At 34.9% G+C, this 17,448-nt stretch overlaps 1 protein-coding gene across 2 annotated transcripts in view; it reads left to right on the forward strand.

The window, feature by feature from the left end:
* The window catches only part of SppL (signal peptide peptidase-like protein), a 165,160-nt gene that overhangs the window by 95,197 nt on the left and 52,515 nt on the right, over positions 1-17,448 (forward strand). For both annotated transcript variants that reach the window (XM_089086667.1, XM_089086668.1), the window contains exon 5: positions 2,169-2,288. In XM_089086667.1, the coding sequence (XP_088942793.1) occupies positions 2,169-2,288 (120 nt within the window). The remainder of the gene's footprint in view (positions 1-2,168; positions 2,289-17,448) is intronic.

Genomic DNA, 17,448 nt, shown 5'->3' on the forward strand with positions numbered 1-17,448 from the left:
TCCAGGTACTCATTTAGAACTGGTTCGATTCTGGCTGAGCTTACAGAGTCACGCCACTGACCCTTGTCCCAAACCAAATTACCGGCCACGCCAGGAATCGAACCAATGCTCCTCGGACAAAGGATTCCCAATCCAGCATGCCAACTACTTAGCTAAGACGGCTCTATAAATGTATGTCTGCAGTTACATTCATTTATAATAAGATTTAGGGGACAATTTCTGTCCCCCGCCTAAATCTTAACATCGTGATGAAAGATTGGCATTATTTTGGATTTTCGTATCCCGTTTTAGCATCTTTAGGCTATTATCTTCCTTTAAACTACTATTTTTGTATAGTGTAAACATGGCTCATTGCCTCTTGTAAAACTGGCTGCAGTATGTTTTTTCCAGGAGCCATTAGCAGAATGGAACCCAAAAATGGAAACCCAAATAACTTGCTTCTTTTACTACCCGGATCTCTTTTATATAAAAAAAAAAAAAAAAAAAAAAATGCGAGTCTGTTCAATATCACTACTTTGTTTACTAAAAAAAAACAAAAATAATTTCCATTTTATCTAAATTTAATTGCAATTTTTGAGATCCAGGTAATCCGAGACAAGACTTAAAAGTTTCTGAATGTCATCTTGAAATTTTGTCACCAATGTAATGCCATCTACAAATAACAGTATTGAAAAGGCCATACTCCATTGATCTACTGTTGGGGCCCACCTACTCTGAAAAACCCGTATCATTAACATACCGTATTTGAAACATACCGTATCATTAATATACAGAGAAAATAACTCAGGTTATACTGAACTGCCTTGCCTCAGACCTATGTTACAGACCTATGTTACTAAATCTTTTTTCCCCTCAGACATGGATTAGAAAAGCCTAAATATTTTAGTAGGTAATCCTAACTTATCCAAAAAATCTTGCGCATATGCTTGAGCACGTGATGACGAAACGAATAATGACGAAACAAGATGACGTGACGAAACAAGCACGTGATGACGAAACGAATAATGACGAAACTATTGATGACAATACCAGACTTGCTACAAAAAAGATGGGTTTTATAATAATTTTGAGGAGAATAGAATTGTTATATTAATGGAAATTTACAAAGAACAGTTTCTTTGTTAGAAAGACACAAAAATTTACAAAGAACCGAATGAGCCTGAAACCCCTCCAATATGTTGCCAAATCGAAATGACAAATGCACGATTTAAATCATTTTCATTAAAAATCATTCCCTCCTCCAAGGTTTTTTCCCTCCTCCTCCATTCCCTCCTTCCCATTCTCTCATCTTGAAAAACAGGATTTTTTTGGCAGGAGTAATAGTGATGTATCCCTTTTTCTTTACTTATTTTTTATCAGGGGTGATAGTATTAAACTAATGGCTGTAGAATATTTGGGAATGGCTCCTTTGATCAGAAAAGAAAATATCTAGTGACCTTCTTAACTAAGAAAGTAAATTGCTTAACATCAGTCTCCTGTCATGTTTTGTAGAAAAATTAATTTTCACCAAAATGGGGCCAAAAGCCAGCGAGTTTAAATTCTTAGCAATTATATTGCCATTATATTGAACTAGTCCCTATGTGCGAGCTTCAAAGTACCGAGTACATTGGAATGTGGTTGTTTTGAAACTCTTGAATTCAATTTTTAGTGGAAGTTGTAACTTGGGGCAATAGGGATCTATCTAGCCAATCAGACGCTTTGTGAAGATCTAGAAATCTTATATACAGATTATTTTTGCCCTTACTGTACTTAATACTTGAACTATAAAATAAAATTTCGATTTACTTTCGAATAGCTGGACCTAAAGCCTCCTTGTTCTTCTTCCAGTACTCTTTTCTCATCCCCCCAATAACTCAATCCCTTATCAATAATCTTTTCCAATATCTTGCTTAAACTATTTTGAAGGCTAGTAGACCTGTAGTTAGTATGTTATACGGAGTTCCCTTTTTTATAAAGTGGGAATATTAGAGATTCCTTCCATGGCTTAGGCCAAACTATATTAAGCAACACTAAGTTAGACAACCTCACAATAACTGGCATTAAACTACCTTTCAAACGTTTATATAATATTGGGGGTGTGCCAACTGGCCCAGGAGCAGAATATCCAGAAGATATTTATTATAAGGTTTTTGGTTGATGATAATATTATAAGTTGTTTTATTTTTCAGATATCCAAACGCTAGATGGTATACAAGCTCTTTGTTTGCCATTAGGTGCTTCGATCTCATTGCTGGTTATGTTCTTCTTCTTCGATAGTATGCAGCTTTTATTTGCTATATGCACTGCAGGTAATATATATCTTAGCTTTTATTCAATTTCTTATCATTCCCAGTTCGAATACAAAAAAGGTTAACTTAATGAGAAGAAAGCGTCTAAGCTCACCGTAGCTACGGATGTTCAGGTATCAATTCTTCAATTAAGTGACATTTCATGCAGTCCTTTCCCTTTATATTATCAACTTTATCTTTATATTTGATTTATGTTTTCACGTATTTTAAATTTTTTGTATTCTTATAAATTTTATATATTTTGTATATTTATTTACATTTATTTAATGTTTGTATATTTTCTAAATTTGTAGGACGAATTTAAGATAAATTATTTATTTCAAAAATCACTGTTACAAGCCCCAAAGGGCCGATTTCGTTTATCTTTTATATATTTATATATATTTTCATTCTGTATACTTTATATTCAACCAATAGTGTCAGTCGGGAGGGGGGCTATACCCTCTTAGATATATTCCCTCTCCCCTTTTGATTCTGAGATATACCTGGTATTTTTATTGAAAAACACCTTTTTTGTTTTTTCATTGGAAAAATTGAAGGTCACTGTATGCCTCCTTAGGTATTGGAAAATACATTCCCCCCATAAATTTTCTTGAATTGACGCTTCTGGTTCTAACTTTATTATGCATAATGAAATCAGTTCATAATGCAGCGAGGTCACTCTTACTGAAACTGATGGTGTATTCTTTCGTAAACCATGACAATGAAATATTATTTTAAAACCAAAAACGGTGACAAATTAAGACCCGACAAATCTGGAGCCGGATATGAAATAAACCTGTCAAACAGTTCGTGATAACGAACGAACTGTGAGCAACTCGGCTCAATAGCAACCGAAACTTAAAAAAACGGAATTTTGATGCCAATAGACATCAGAAGAATAGGCTTTTTATACTCATTTTAAATATATAAGTTTCATTAAGTTTAGTCTTACCCATTAACGGCTACGAGCCTTAGAAAATTTGCATGATTTTCAAAAAAAGGGGGAATCACCCCTAAAAACCGTAGAATCTTAATGAAAGTCCCACCATCAGATTCAGTGTATCAGAGAACCCTACTGTAAAGCTTTCAAGCTCCTATCTGGAAAAATGTGGAATTTTGTGGACCACTGGGTCGTGTCGACCCAGTGGTCCTAGAAAATCATGAGAGGGCTCATTCGAACGGAAATTAAAAGTTCTAGTACCCTTTTAAGTGACCAAAAAGATTGGTGGGCAACTAGGCCCCCTCCCCTGCAACTTTTTTCCCCAAAATCGTCCAGTCAAAATTTTGAGATAGCCATTTTGTTTATCATAGTTGAAATGCCCAATAACTATGCCTTTGTTTACGCATAGTATTTGTTATTCAATGGGGAGGGAAGTTTCCAGGGGCTAAGCTTGCCAGGAGAATTTATACACTGGGGAATTTTGCAAGAATTCCTATACAAATTTGTTTTTATTTCTTGCTTTCGCTTTTCCGTCTCAATTTTACGCGTGGAGTTGTTAAGGGTAACTGTCCTGGGTAAATTTTCACCGGGATTGAGTTGTCTAGAGGACATTTCCGTGGGAGGTTATTTATCCGTGGAGATGGGGCCTGATAACTTGGGATTATTTGAAAAACGATCAGAAATTAAATAAAAAAAAATAAGCTTTTTCAACTGAAAGTAAGGAGCAACATTAAAACTTACAACGAACAGGAGTTATTACGTATATGAAGGAGGCTGCTTCCTCCTCAGCACCTCGATCTTTCGCTAAAGTTTGAATCTGGTCCCAATTCTTTAAGAACGACTCCTGAAACACAAGGGTCATATATTAGAACAATAAGCAGCTTTTTTAAAAGTACTAAAAAAATTTTATAGTAAAGAGTGAGGTGTTGAGGAGGATGCAACCCTCTTCATATACATAATAATTTCTGTTCGTTTTGAGTTTTAATGTTGCTCGTTACTTTTAGTTGAAAAAACTTTTTTTTATTTAAAATGGACAAAAGAGAACTGGTCTTAATTAAGTTATGCCAGAGTACTTTTGATATTATAAGTAACTAGCATACCTATCTTGTGTCGTTGTGGTTCAAAAGAAAGAAAATCCCCCCCCCCCCCGCCAGAAAAATCTCTCATGGAAAATTGTCTCTGCCAAAAATTCTTCCAGGAAGATTCTCTGCTACTGAAAATTTATGTCGTGTATTAACAACAATCGTATTTCTAAATACAAAATATTTGAAAATTTTCCCCCAGCGGAAAATTTCCTCCCCAGAAAATTTCCCTCCCCCTTTGGGAAATTTCTCCATATGCATTAATAATGATTGTAAGTAAGTAATCGGATTAACAACGCTTAATCGGATTACTGCGTCGGCCCTGCAGTTTGTTGCTATAACAAGGTCTGATATCTGAGTCCCGTATTACCAAACTAAGGTCAAACCCACAGCGCAACTACAGGACTTAATAACGGTTGTATTTTTAGATCTAAAAGCATTTGGAAAACCTAAGGTAGGATTATTAAATTCCGCTTTACCACCTCAATGCCATCTATTCCAAATATTTGTGTTCGGGAGGCTCTAATTTTAGCCACAAAGAGATATATCCGATTCACTTATATAGACAATTCGTTTTGTATACTTCAATTTCTGACGATTATTCATGGAAACTATGGGAATATGTGAAATTTTACGTATATAATGGATAACATACAAAATCCCAAATGATTCGGAAAGTATTTCCCAAGATCGGGACTGAAGTCCCAATTTCTTTGGAAATGTTCCGATGGGTGGTAGCCCTGTTGGGAGGGGTGTAAATATATATAGGTAAAACAAAAAAGAAGTTGGACCTCCGAGTGTACCTTCGTAACTTACCGATACAAACCAAAATCCTCCATAAACTGGAGAAAACATTTGCGCCCAAAACAGTTCCTAAATGTGTTAATAAAAATGGTTAATAAATGTTAATAAAAATGGCTAAAAAAAATGTTTAATAAAAAAAAAAGCCGCACTGTAATATATATGATAAAACACGAAATAAATCTTATGAAAAAAGGGTCCTATGGTCCGTGGGAAGGAAGAGAAAAGAAACAATCACATGAATATTTAGCCTGTATCAAACACTTTTGAATTTAGAAATCCCAAAGGTTTTGTTTTGACTTTCACTGAATATCTTTCTCATCATCTTGACCCTTAGCAGCAGCTATTTCTAACGATAAAGGTTTTAGGCAGTGGGCTAGGGAAGCCATAGAAATTAAAATAGAACACATTTGTGAATATTTGTCAATTAATAGGGATACGGGAAATTTAGCTGCTTAGACTTGCGAATGAAAAGTCTTTCAATGGAATTGCTTTCGGATGTCAAACACCCTCAAATTTAGAAATACCCCTGAAGATTTTTTTTTTTCTTTGACAAAATATATTTCTCATCCACCTGATCCTTTTTTGCAGTTTGAAGAAGTAGCAGCTATCTCTAACAATAAAGTTGTTAGGCACTGGGCTAAGCCGTAAAAATGAAAAAAAAACTTTTTTCTGCATATTTGTCAATTAATAGGGATACAAATCTTGTCTTTCGAATAAAAATCAGAGACCATACTGGAATATGTATGATAATACAAGAAAGAAATAACGAGAAAACAGCGGACATATGGCCACTAGGAAGAAAGGAAAAAGAAACAATCACACGAATATTTCGCTTGTGCAAAATCACCAGTAGTATGTTTGAACATTATCCGACCAGTACAATCCCTTATCCTTAGAGGTTCAGAGGTTAGGAGGTGTCGTCAGAGGTTAGGAGGATTACTACTTGAAATGGTCTGGATTAGTTATCGGATAAGTTACACAGGCTAACCCTGGAAAATGTTGGATAACCGAGAATAGGTGACGTCATATATCAATAAAATCAGTTTTCTAAAAAATGGAAAAAAATGTGAAATTAAATACAGAGAACAAAAAGGAACAGTAATTGTGTACTGTGGCACACCTTCAGTTCTTTCTAAATAAGCTCTGCTCATAGTGGAATACACGTGATCACTGAATCACCTAGCTGCATGTAGGGTTTCAATTGACAAGTTGCCGGAAACGTTTTTTTTTTTGTCATTTTCTTACAGATTATATCCGGGGAGATCAATATTAAGCGGATTAGCCAGATAAGCGATGCCTGAACACACTACAGGGGATTAAATATAGTATAAAATTAAATAGAATAGCAGTATGGAATACCAACAAAAAGGATTATTTATCTACAAAATATTTAAGTTTATTTTCAATTAATTTGATAAGTTTTGGCAGTTATTTTTGTGTTTTTATAGAAGTATCCAGCTAATTGTGAATATTTTCTACGGCAGTGGTCTGATATGGAGTAGCAATTGTAAATTATATATTTATTATGTATATATATATATATATATATATATATATATATGTATATATATATATGTATATATATTGTTGTTGTTACGTTGTTGTTGTTTTTTTTTTTTTTTTTTTTTACATTTTCTATCTTTTCTTTTTTAAGCTTTATGTTTTAGATTATTTCTCTCTCAACGTTGAACATGCATAGTTCAATACGGGAGGAGTATTTGTGTGATTGTTTCTTTTCTCTTTCTTCCTACTGGCCATATACCTGTTGTTTTTGCAATATGTCCTTCTTTGTTTTACCTAGCTTGCAAGGCTGTTCCAGGGGAGAGGGGATACGGGGTTTGACCCCCCCCCCTAAATTTATGTTTGACTCGTAAAATCGTAACATAAACGTAAAACGTAAAAAATAAAACTTGGCAACCCTGACAAAAATGTGGCACTGCCCTAAGAAAATAAGAATTTTGTGACAACCAAACAAAAACATAAAACGTAACAAAAACAAACGTAACATTATAGTTATAAAGATGTGGGAAACCTAGTAAAGAAAAAACCAAGACATATAGTAATTAAAAGTTATAATATATTAAAAGCATCTATTAAAAAGTTTCTTATAAAGGATCTGTGTAGTTCAATGTTTTTTTAGGGCTCTAACAAAAAAAAATCTTATTTTTGAATTGAAACTAGAATAATCGGCAACAATTTTAAAATAAAATAATTTTATTTCATCACTCAGTTTAAAGTTACTATACAAGTATCTTATCAAAAATAATTCTACTTTTTGAATTGAACTTAAAAGTATCTCAAAAGAAAATTTTAAATTAACTTATAGGACCGAACACTGATACATTTACATATAGAACTGAGCAATGGTATATTTAAATATTTCTCTACCCGAAGAAATAATACTACTGCCAAAATGAATTTTAAATAAATAACTGGCGATTAAGTGACCTATCGAGACAATTTCTACATTTGGGACAAGTTCTGGACCTCATTACTTACAGTTGAAAGACATGGGTCCCAGAACAAGTGACCACAAAAAGTTGATATAATATTTTTAAGCTTTTATTTGTTTCACGGTGTCTAAGCAGATTGTTTAAGCAGTATCTAACTACGTTGCACTGTTGTTTCATTGCTGTTTTGGGGTCTAGTGACATCGTATTTACCTAAAGCCAACCAAATTGATATTATAGCACATACAACTGAAGTACCAATGATGAAAATGTTCAAATTAAACATCTTGCATACTTTTTTTTCATTTAACTAATATTCCAAAGATGCCATGGCCTATGAAACATACCCAGTGGTTCTCTAGAATTTCCTTAATTTAAAAAAGGTCTTCCAAGAAGTTTAAATTAAATGCTTCAGTTCGTTATAGTAAAGAACAAACTCTAGCCCGTAGTACCTGAAATTTTACATTAAGGATCGGTAATGTTCATTATTAATGGGGGCTATGTAAGTTTCATCGGTATCATGGTTGTAAAGAAAGCTGAATCCTAGTAAAAAGTAAACCTTGGCATATAGTACCTAAAAATGAAAATATTACTAGAATCTCCTGAAAGACATGACATACAGAATAACATGATGCCATATATTTTTACTTAGCTGACTGATTGTCTGAGGTTCGGCTCTCACTATTCCGCCTAAGAAAAGTACCATAGGCTTTTTCCTGTTTGTAATTGTCTTGGTCACAGCAGTAGCTTTACCTAGTAAAACGCAAACCAGATCCTATAATAGGCAAGTCGAAAACAAGTTTTGAAAAAATCTGTCTTTTGGGAAAAAAAGGCCATCTGACACTGATTCAGGAATTGTAGTTATAATTTCGATTAATCTTAAAAGTAAAATTTTTTCGTAAAAATCATTGTTCCAGAAGTTGCTGCAGCCTATTAAAAGACAAACCGAAACCCTAGGCAACCATAAGTTGAAAAATGCTTTTTGAAAAAAAAAACTGATTCGGAAAAAAGTTACCATATGACACTGATTCAAGAATGGTAACTATTATTTCGGTTCAAGTTAAAAGTAAAAGTTTATAACTAAAAGAAACTTATGGTGATTTCAAAGGAAATCCGGAACCCCACGAAAATGACGTCAGACCAAAATGAGTTATAATGAAACCTAGCAAAGAACAAACTGTCATATACAGTAACTAAATGTTAATTCAATGTATTAAATCAAAGGGCGAAATATAGCCCATAGTAACTGAAATTACATGCATGGTGATGCAACAAACACTTATCTGTTGACAAGATAATAGGCCACAAATATTTTATTATAGTTTTATAGTAAAGAACGAACGTTTAATCAGGGTTGCAGCGGTAGCTAGCAACCTATTAAGAGACGATCACGTCCCGTAGTGAAAACTACAATACCTTATAACTCCTAAATATAGCATCAGATCAAAACAAGAAGTACACTATTAGAACCGCCTTGTCCGAAAGTGGCTGCAACTACAATATTCTGTATCGAAGGTATCCTTTTTTAACGTTGTTTTTTTTCTCCGCAGCTAGCGGGGCACTGGAACATCATAGGGAACTTTTTAATGGTTCATTTTAAAGAAAATTGTTGTATTTAGAAATTTTTTGTAACTAACAAAAATGAATTTTAAAATAAAATCAATTTTATTCGAAAAACTGCAATTTCGTATAACGCTTGCATAACACATGTTATTAACATCATCTTCCATACGAAGATAAAAATAGTAGTTTTATAATAATGATGAACGCTAGCTCGTAGTAACTGAACTATTAATTAATAGTAGTAGGCTTACCTTTAGTGGCAGTATTGTCATCGGTAAACTTTTCTAGGCTATGGTGCCATATTTGCAGGGTCGTCCCGAGGGGAGAAATTTTGCCAAATCGGTCGAAATTTAGCAAAATTCTTTATTTCTGCAGAAAATTTGGCATAAATCAGGTAGCGATTCGGTAAATTTATGAAGATCCTCCCCCGAATAAAATGAGCCTCAGGACGCCCCTGCATATTTGACTTACTCAGCTACTTGATTCTCGGAGGTTCGTTTCTTACTATTCGAACTAAGAAAAAGTCGTAGGCTTTTTCCTGTTTGTAATTTCAGCGTAAGGGGACATAAAGATTACTATAACATATTATGTAAACTGAAAAAGATTATGTAAACTATAAGATATTTTGTTGTTATGATTAAAGAACGAACTATAGAGAATAGTAATTAAAAGTAGAGTGCTATGTTCCATTTCTACAAGACGTATAGCCACTACTCTTTTCTTCCTTATTGGTTTAATATCACGAAGAAGGTTTAACGGTGATTCCGTAGATATGATAGTTTGGATTCTGTAGAAGCTCTACACCTTTTCAAAGAGAGTGAGTATCCTCTCACATGGCCTTCCATTTCTACAAGACGTATACGAATTACCATGTTATTATATGGAAGCTCTACACCTTTTCAAAGAGAGTAAGTATCCTCTCACATGGCCTTATACTTCTATAGAAGCTATACGAATTAGCATGCTATTCTATGTCCCTTCCATTGTTATTCTATGAGACCTATACACGTGATTAAACACGTTATGAAACTGCGTGCTATTTGCTTATGCCCAGTTGGTACCATTCCAAACGAGCGGGGATTCCCCTCCTGTTCCTAAACATTGCAAAAAAGATAGCAGTATGAACGCGAATTCCCCACACGAATTTGTTTCAACTCCAAGTTTTTCAACCAGACTGGTTTTTTTCGAGCTGACACCTGTTTTTTAGGGAGACAATCAGATACAACGGACGTATTTACTCCTCTCTCTCTCAATTTTGTTTCTGCTTCTAGCTCAGTTTCATTGTGACAGTGAGACTGTCAACACATGATAAAATGTTCCATACATGTCCCCTATGTATATACACACTGGGCAGCTGGCAATCATGTGAGAATTGTACAATGATTGACGAGTATGATGAAAAGTATAGATTATGCAATCCGTGTAAATTGCATAAAGTATATGCAGTACAAATTAAAGATTGTAATTCATGTCTTGAAGAGGTGCGTGACTTTTATCTTAGAGGGCACCTATGCTCCAATTGCCATTATGATAAATGTAATCAGTGGGAGAATACATATCCCGGTATGATTGGAAAGAATCCTAAGCGTGATTTTAGTTTATTGCTATAAGATTGGTATCGTCGTGGTTTTAGATTGTTCTGGGAGGAGGAGCCGGGTCAACGATTCAACTGCTGGAACAACAAAAGAATTTGGTTTCTGCGTCATCGTTGTGAAGACAATGACTACTATGATTATAAGCTCACTGATTTTTATTTGGCTGTGACGGAATGTGATTCGCCGCTTGAGGACACTATTTGTGACATTACTTCAAATAGGCAAATTGAAACAGATGAATTCTATGGAATGAATAAGAATAGCATCATTGACTATACAGAGATATATGACAAGATTGATGCTAAACTGCATTGTAGAAAATGTGACTCTGACATTGAGTAAATCAGGATCAGGACACTGTGAGTTCAGATAATCTATCTACACTATTTGTTGTCGACAAATACCTTTACCTAGTAGAAGATGAAATCTAAAGAGTAGATAATTCGTTTAATCATGTATATAAGTTTTTATTAATAAACAATTTAACATTCATTTTTAGAACATTTTATTCGTAGGGCACTAAAATCAATATTAAAAATGCTTGTAAGTATATTTTTTACTAGAAAGTCATTCAATCGAGGTAAGTGAACGTAGATGTTGAGAAACTGTTCGTAGGTGTAGCCAAGACATCTGAACATGAAAAAGAGTAATGTATGAAAGCTACATGTCTTGGTTGTTAAATCCTGTGATCTTCGTTGATTTTGAATAATGGTTTTCCCACTGCTTTCAATAAAGTTGCTGATGTATGGAGTGTAGAATTTGTACGATAGGCCAAGAGGATCAAAAAATTCAATATTCTTTGATGTTTGAAAGATACATAGCCAATGATCAGTCTTTAAAGTAGATGGACTGCTATTAACAATGATTAAGGTATTGTGAACACTTGGAATTTATTGAATGAAGTCCAAAGGTATACAATAGGAGTTGTACTTAGACACGTACGGATCCAAGCTAAATACGTTGATTATTTGGTTTGTGTTCATGGTGCTAAGTCTAGTAGAACACTGCCGTCGGGTGTGATTTCCCAATAGGTTTCAAATTGAATCAGCTATATTAGTGGGACGCTCTCAGTCAGAGCATCGGCAAATGTACACTCAAAACGTACATTCCCTATTCGTACTATGCTCATATCCTGAGTCCCCGACAAGTCCAAAACAATTACCCCATGATTTTTTGAAAACATTGAATCGGTTTTTCCATTTTCAAATAATTGAGATTCATGATTTAGGGATTGCATGGTCAACTCGTACAAAGTTATATAAGATTTTTGTCAAATGATAGAGTGTAAAATGGAATACCATTCACTGTACACACTTTGTTAGAGAGATCAAAAAAAATAAAATCATGTGGGGATTCAGTCCAGGATCCAACGGCTTTGCCACTCTTCACAAAGGCCAAAGCCAATTTTGATGGGATTTCTCCATTGATAAATGATGAATCGCTATAGCTACGAGAGCCGGTGGCAATGTGACGTTGATAGGTGATCGTATGGGGGACAAGAAGTTTAATGATGTTGCCATTGGCTCTTAGCTTTTCCACTGCCAATGCAACAGAGATCATAACTTGTTGTTTTCGGACATGGAGAATTGCCGATGTGATAATGAAATTTACATTGGGTGCTGCAGGAAGTATTTTTCTCAAAATCAAATTCGACGGGGCCAGCTGTAGCTTTATGTCAATCTTGACATTAGGGGGTAGCCATTGGGATATATTGAATATCTCATGATTTAATTTTCCAACCAGATGATACTCTTGGGTCACTGCAGTAGTCAACTCACCATCAGTATCAACACCTGATCGATATTCATTGCCCAATGATTGTCCTCTCAACTCCTTGTATGCCTTTGGTGTCATCATCATAAATTGTATTTAGCTTTCATAGTTTGATAAATTTTTGCTAGTGCTCCCCAATGTTCCATTAACAAAAACATTAGTGTGTTCGAATAGGTTGTGTAAAATACACTTTTCGCAAGAGAGACAGTCAGCATCATTTGAAGGTGTACTATCTGTCCTATTCTTCACCACAACATTTACATCAATAAATGTTGATGACAAATCAATCAATTAGTTTTCATTGAAAAATATTTGAAAGTGTATATTTTCCGAGAGGGGTTGTTGAGGGTGGAATTGTTCATATTAGCCATACTTAACACTGACATCAACATTTTAAGCATTGAATAGATTCAATGAGGAACTGATTGATGGATGTGATTCCTTGCGGGGGAGATAAGTCATCTTAAGAGAAGAAATCCTTCTTTGATCTAACAATCTTTTTCTTTTGCTTCTTCTGCTTATTGGTCTTCCTTGTTTTATTCCTCAAAGTCCTTGTTGATATCCTTCGCTTCCCGTCTGGGTGGAGACTGATGAGTGAATGACGCGCACGCATCCTTTTCAATCCCTCCCCATTTTGCCGAGATTTTAATTGTCACCAACGGCTCTTGCTGAAGATCTAATTCTTGCCCGACCCCCAGTCCTGTAGTGTGGAGGCAGCAAAATTCGATGCATCAGGCACAAGATATTTTCTGGCAAGGGGTAGTGCAGAACGAAATAGCCTAGCAAACCAGCTACCAAGACTATAGCCAGACAGTGTAATACAACCCTTGCAGTAGTCCAATCAATTGCTTTTTTGACGTGGACTTAAAGCACAAACATAGCACTCGATATCGAGGATGACAAATGAAATTCTCCTATTGTTCATTTTATGGGATGGTGCAGTTGCCGACAATAGCTCTAAAATGACATGTAATTACTGCTAAGCCTTTTGTTATTGCTAGAGGTTCACCCAATTCACTTCTTATTGTTAACTGACAGAGTTCCAAATACGAAGTTTTTACAGGAACATACTGAAGATGCTTTATATTATAGTGATGAACAAGTTCATGAAATGTTTTTCGTTTAAGAACACGTAAGAGAGCTACATATATATCACCAACTCGATGTTTCCACAAAGGATGCAAAGAAAGATATGCGAGATTTTTAGGCGAAAGCAAGTGTATAATTGGCAAAAATTACTTGATTCATTCTGTAATGAGTGCCAGCATTTTCCCATGGATCGTATTACGTTTGAAGCCCAGAACATCTCTCATATTATCATTGAGAATAATTATTTCAGTGTCAACAGGGGAGCTAATGCAAATTTTATCGTGTTCCAATGAATAATTAAAATGGAATTTACCATTCCTACGATATGAGATTTTTCTATTGATTGTACGACACAAATCTGTCATATTATCGTATTCAACATATTTCAATTTAGCATGTGGATATTCGCTAGATTTAAGTGCTTCAACCCATTAGTAGTCGACATAGAGTGTCCAATCGGATGGTATAACTTTTATATCATACACACGATCCTTTCTCAGGATGTCATAGGTATTTTTTAGAATAAAGTCGACAAGAGCCACTTCATACGCACCGTCAAATTTGATGGAGGGGGGATTTTCGTCCAAAAATCACTTGTCGTATTCAATTCGTTGTAGAGAGGATCGCAAACGTTGGACATAAATGTTACATAGAAATCATTGGGCATTGTCAATATCTTCAACACCGATCCAAGAATAAAAATCAGAGTTGTATCCTAGCCACCGAACAAGTAACTGTTTTCTACCCCTGTGAGTACGAGTCTTTAATATCTTTTCAATTTGATAGATTTCACTCATATTTTTAACCATTTGTATTTCATACGCCTGAAAGCTGATGAAAATCTTCATATCTGGTATCGTGCAAACGATTGTTTATGGGGTTAATGTCTAGGATTTTTGCCACTTTAAAAAGATTTATTTGTGATAAATAATTCCCCTGTTCAAAAACATTAGTTGTTCTATTAATTCGAACAGTATCACCAACATTGAATTTATTTTTCTTCTTGACAATCGTTTCATTTGAATACTGTTTAAGAAAGTTGTCAATTGTATCATGATCAGAATGATGAACTTCCGATGCCGTAGAGTTGGACAATGATCGATGAGGTCGTTGATTATAAATTAACATGATTTTATCTAAATCATGAATAAAAGCCGGTGTATTTTTCAATGTATAATATCTTGAAATTAAAAGCCGAATAGTTCTTATCAATCGTTCGGCTAATTCAGCCTTTATAGGACTATGACTATGATAGAGCAGTGTACTATATTTCACTAGTACTTTTGCAACATGGGGATTAACAAATTCCCTACCACGATCCGTTTGAATTTTTTTATATGAATCCTGTTTGAGAATACTTTCAATGGCCTGAGTAACTTCAACGCATCTCTTTGATCGCAATGGAATTGCATATGCATAGCGACTAAAACACTGATTGCATTTAGAATATACTTGTACGATGGTTTTTGATAATATTGAACCTCATCTAGAGTCAGGAGACCTGCTTTCATTACGAATAACCGGAAAAAGGCTTTAGTTTTTCAATAATGATTGGCACGAAGTCAATAATTTCTATGCAGTGTCTAACTTGATTCATTTTTTCGATAGTCTTGTACACTTTTAGTTTGAACACCATTGACCTTGGAAAGAGCGGTGGGTAAGCTTAAACTCACCACCTCACAAATATTTTCATAAGCACGAATCAGAACTTCAACCATTTTGAACGTAAACAAGTTGTGTAACGTCCGCTACCCTTATGTATACTGGCTGTTGTTGGTGATTATGGTGGTGGTGATGTTGACTTGATACGTCTTCGCTTTTGTCTAGCTATCAGTGGTGTGCTTGTTTTTTACGAAGTTGATTCAAAATCTTCTTCTTCTTCATATTTTAATGGTGGTGGTGGTGTTGACAAGGATACAAGTTCATTTATTTATTTTTAGAATTTGCCTATTGCTAATAAGGCTTTTGGGCAAGTTTAATGTATTTAGAAAGTTGTAGAGATGAGTGTCAAATGAAAATAGTCCTTTATGATTTGTAACCATATCGTATATTAAATCAAATAGATTATAGTTCTTGCCATGAATTATAATCCCGTTCCCATTGCTCTCAACTTGAATATGATCTTGACCACTTTCCATGAGATAGGCTAGGAGTCGTGTTCTTTGTTCACGATAGGAGTTGGGCATTATATTTACAAATTTAAATACAATTGAATCCAAGTCTTCCTTGTTTAATTGTTTTCCAGCATACTCCGGAGGAGATGATTCTTTTTTGTGATCAATAGCAGCAGCAGCAGCAGTGGGCTTCTCCCGATAGGACTTATGTTTGTCCACTCGGCGAAGTGCATCTTGAAGTAAAAGCAGTCTTTTATCATCCTGAATATTCTCATTGTCAATGAATTTACTCAGATTGTTCTCAAAATGTTCCACGGGTGAGAGAGCGAGTTCTATTGGAGTCAATTTATAGGGTTTAGCCATCTACAGAAAACTGTTTACAAGTCATGCAATTATCGGTATCAAGAGTGTGAAAAAGCTACTACCTACCTGAAGATGTCGTTTCTTTTTAAAAATATTTACTTTAGTTTTCTATACCCATGTAAGTACAAAGGAACGATGTTGCATTTCCCGCTGCTTAGCTACTTATGGTAGGTGAACATTACCCTCTGTCAAATTTAAACAAAGTTCAGATATTAGATTTATGAAATCATTGTCAATACCATGTTTGAGTATGGCTTTCTTAAGCGAGGGTTTTGAAGTGCTTAGAACTGAAAACAGATGTCTATTTTTATTTAGTTTCTTCAGTGTCATGATAGTGACTAATTAGTCTTTTTAGTGTTCACGGGGAGATATACTTTAATTGCATGGTCAAAAATAGCTCTGACTAAACGCAGATCCTCGGGTGTATTTTGATTAAGATTCAATAGCATGCAGCCATAGGGGTTAGTAGTTGTCTGTTTTTACGGTGAAAAGAGAAATTGCAGGGTACCTTGATAGATATACTTACTTAGGGTTATTACGAAGCGAGAATCACGAACAGCTCTTTAGATGATATAGTAGGTGCAGTGGAATGCAAGTGTTCGCATACATTTGCTCTGATTGTGTAGAACCAGAGTAACGGAAATCTGTTCACGATGAGAGCGAAGAGTGAACAGTTCTAGCATTTCCTTGGACCATTGTATCAACAGATTCAGCCAGATCATCAATGATCAGCTAAGATTTTGGTTCAATAATGTTGAAAATATCAAGTCCCTGTATGAATTGTATCTGCACCAATCCCGTCGTGGCAGCAATTGCTTTTATTTTATCGTATGACTCCTGTCAAATACTGTAGGAGTAGTAGTTTTTTTTGGCTTTTCCACAAACATTTAATAACATTATTAAATTATTTTAGTTAAGAGTGATGTTTTGCCCGACATTGAAAGCCCATATGAAAATGATCTGAATGGTGTTTTAAATTGATACATGTTCCCTTCAATAGTTCACATGAAAAACTAACTGTAGACTATAGCTGTCTAATGACTAAATAATTTCCCTACTAGTCCGTTCAAGAACAAAAAATCAATAAAGAATCATATTTCTTGTATTAAAAAGAGCACTTTATTGAAAAAAATACACTTTATAAATTTATTTATAAAAAAATGCACTAAGCACTTAAAATAATATCACTTTTTTTTAATTTGAATGCAACATGTACAAAAGTACAAAAAAAAATCTGCTCTAAGTAAAAAAAGATAACTTTGGTAGTGGCTGGTGGTGCGCCCCCCCCCCGCTGGCGGCCGCCCCCCCCCCCCCCCCCCCAAAGGCAGCGAGGCCCCCCCCAAAGGTTTTAGGAAAAAATTTACTGGACCTTATTGAAACCGAGACTTTCCCTATGGATAACACA

The sequence above is a fragment of the Artemia sp. Qi Xiang Cuo genome, chromosome 3 (genome assembly GCF_049724085.1).
Source record: "Artemia sp. Qi Xiang Cuo chromosome 3, ASM4972408v1, whole genome shotgun sequence".
Taxonomy (NCBI): domain Eukaryota; kingdom Metazoa; phylum Arthropoda; class Branchiopoda; order Anostraca; family Artemiidae; genus Artemia; species Artemia sp. Qi Xiang Cuo.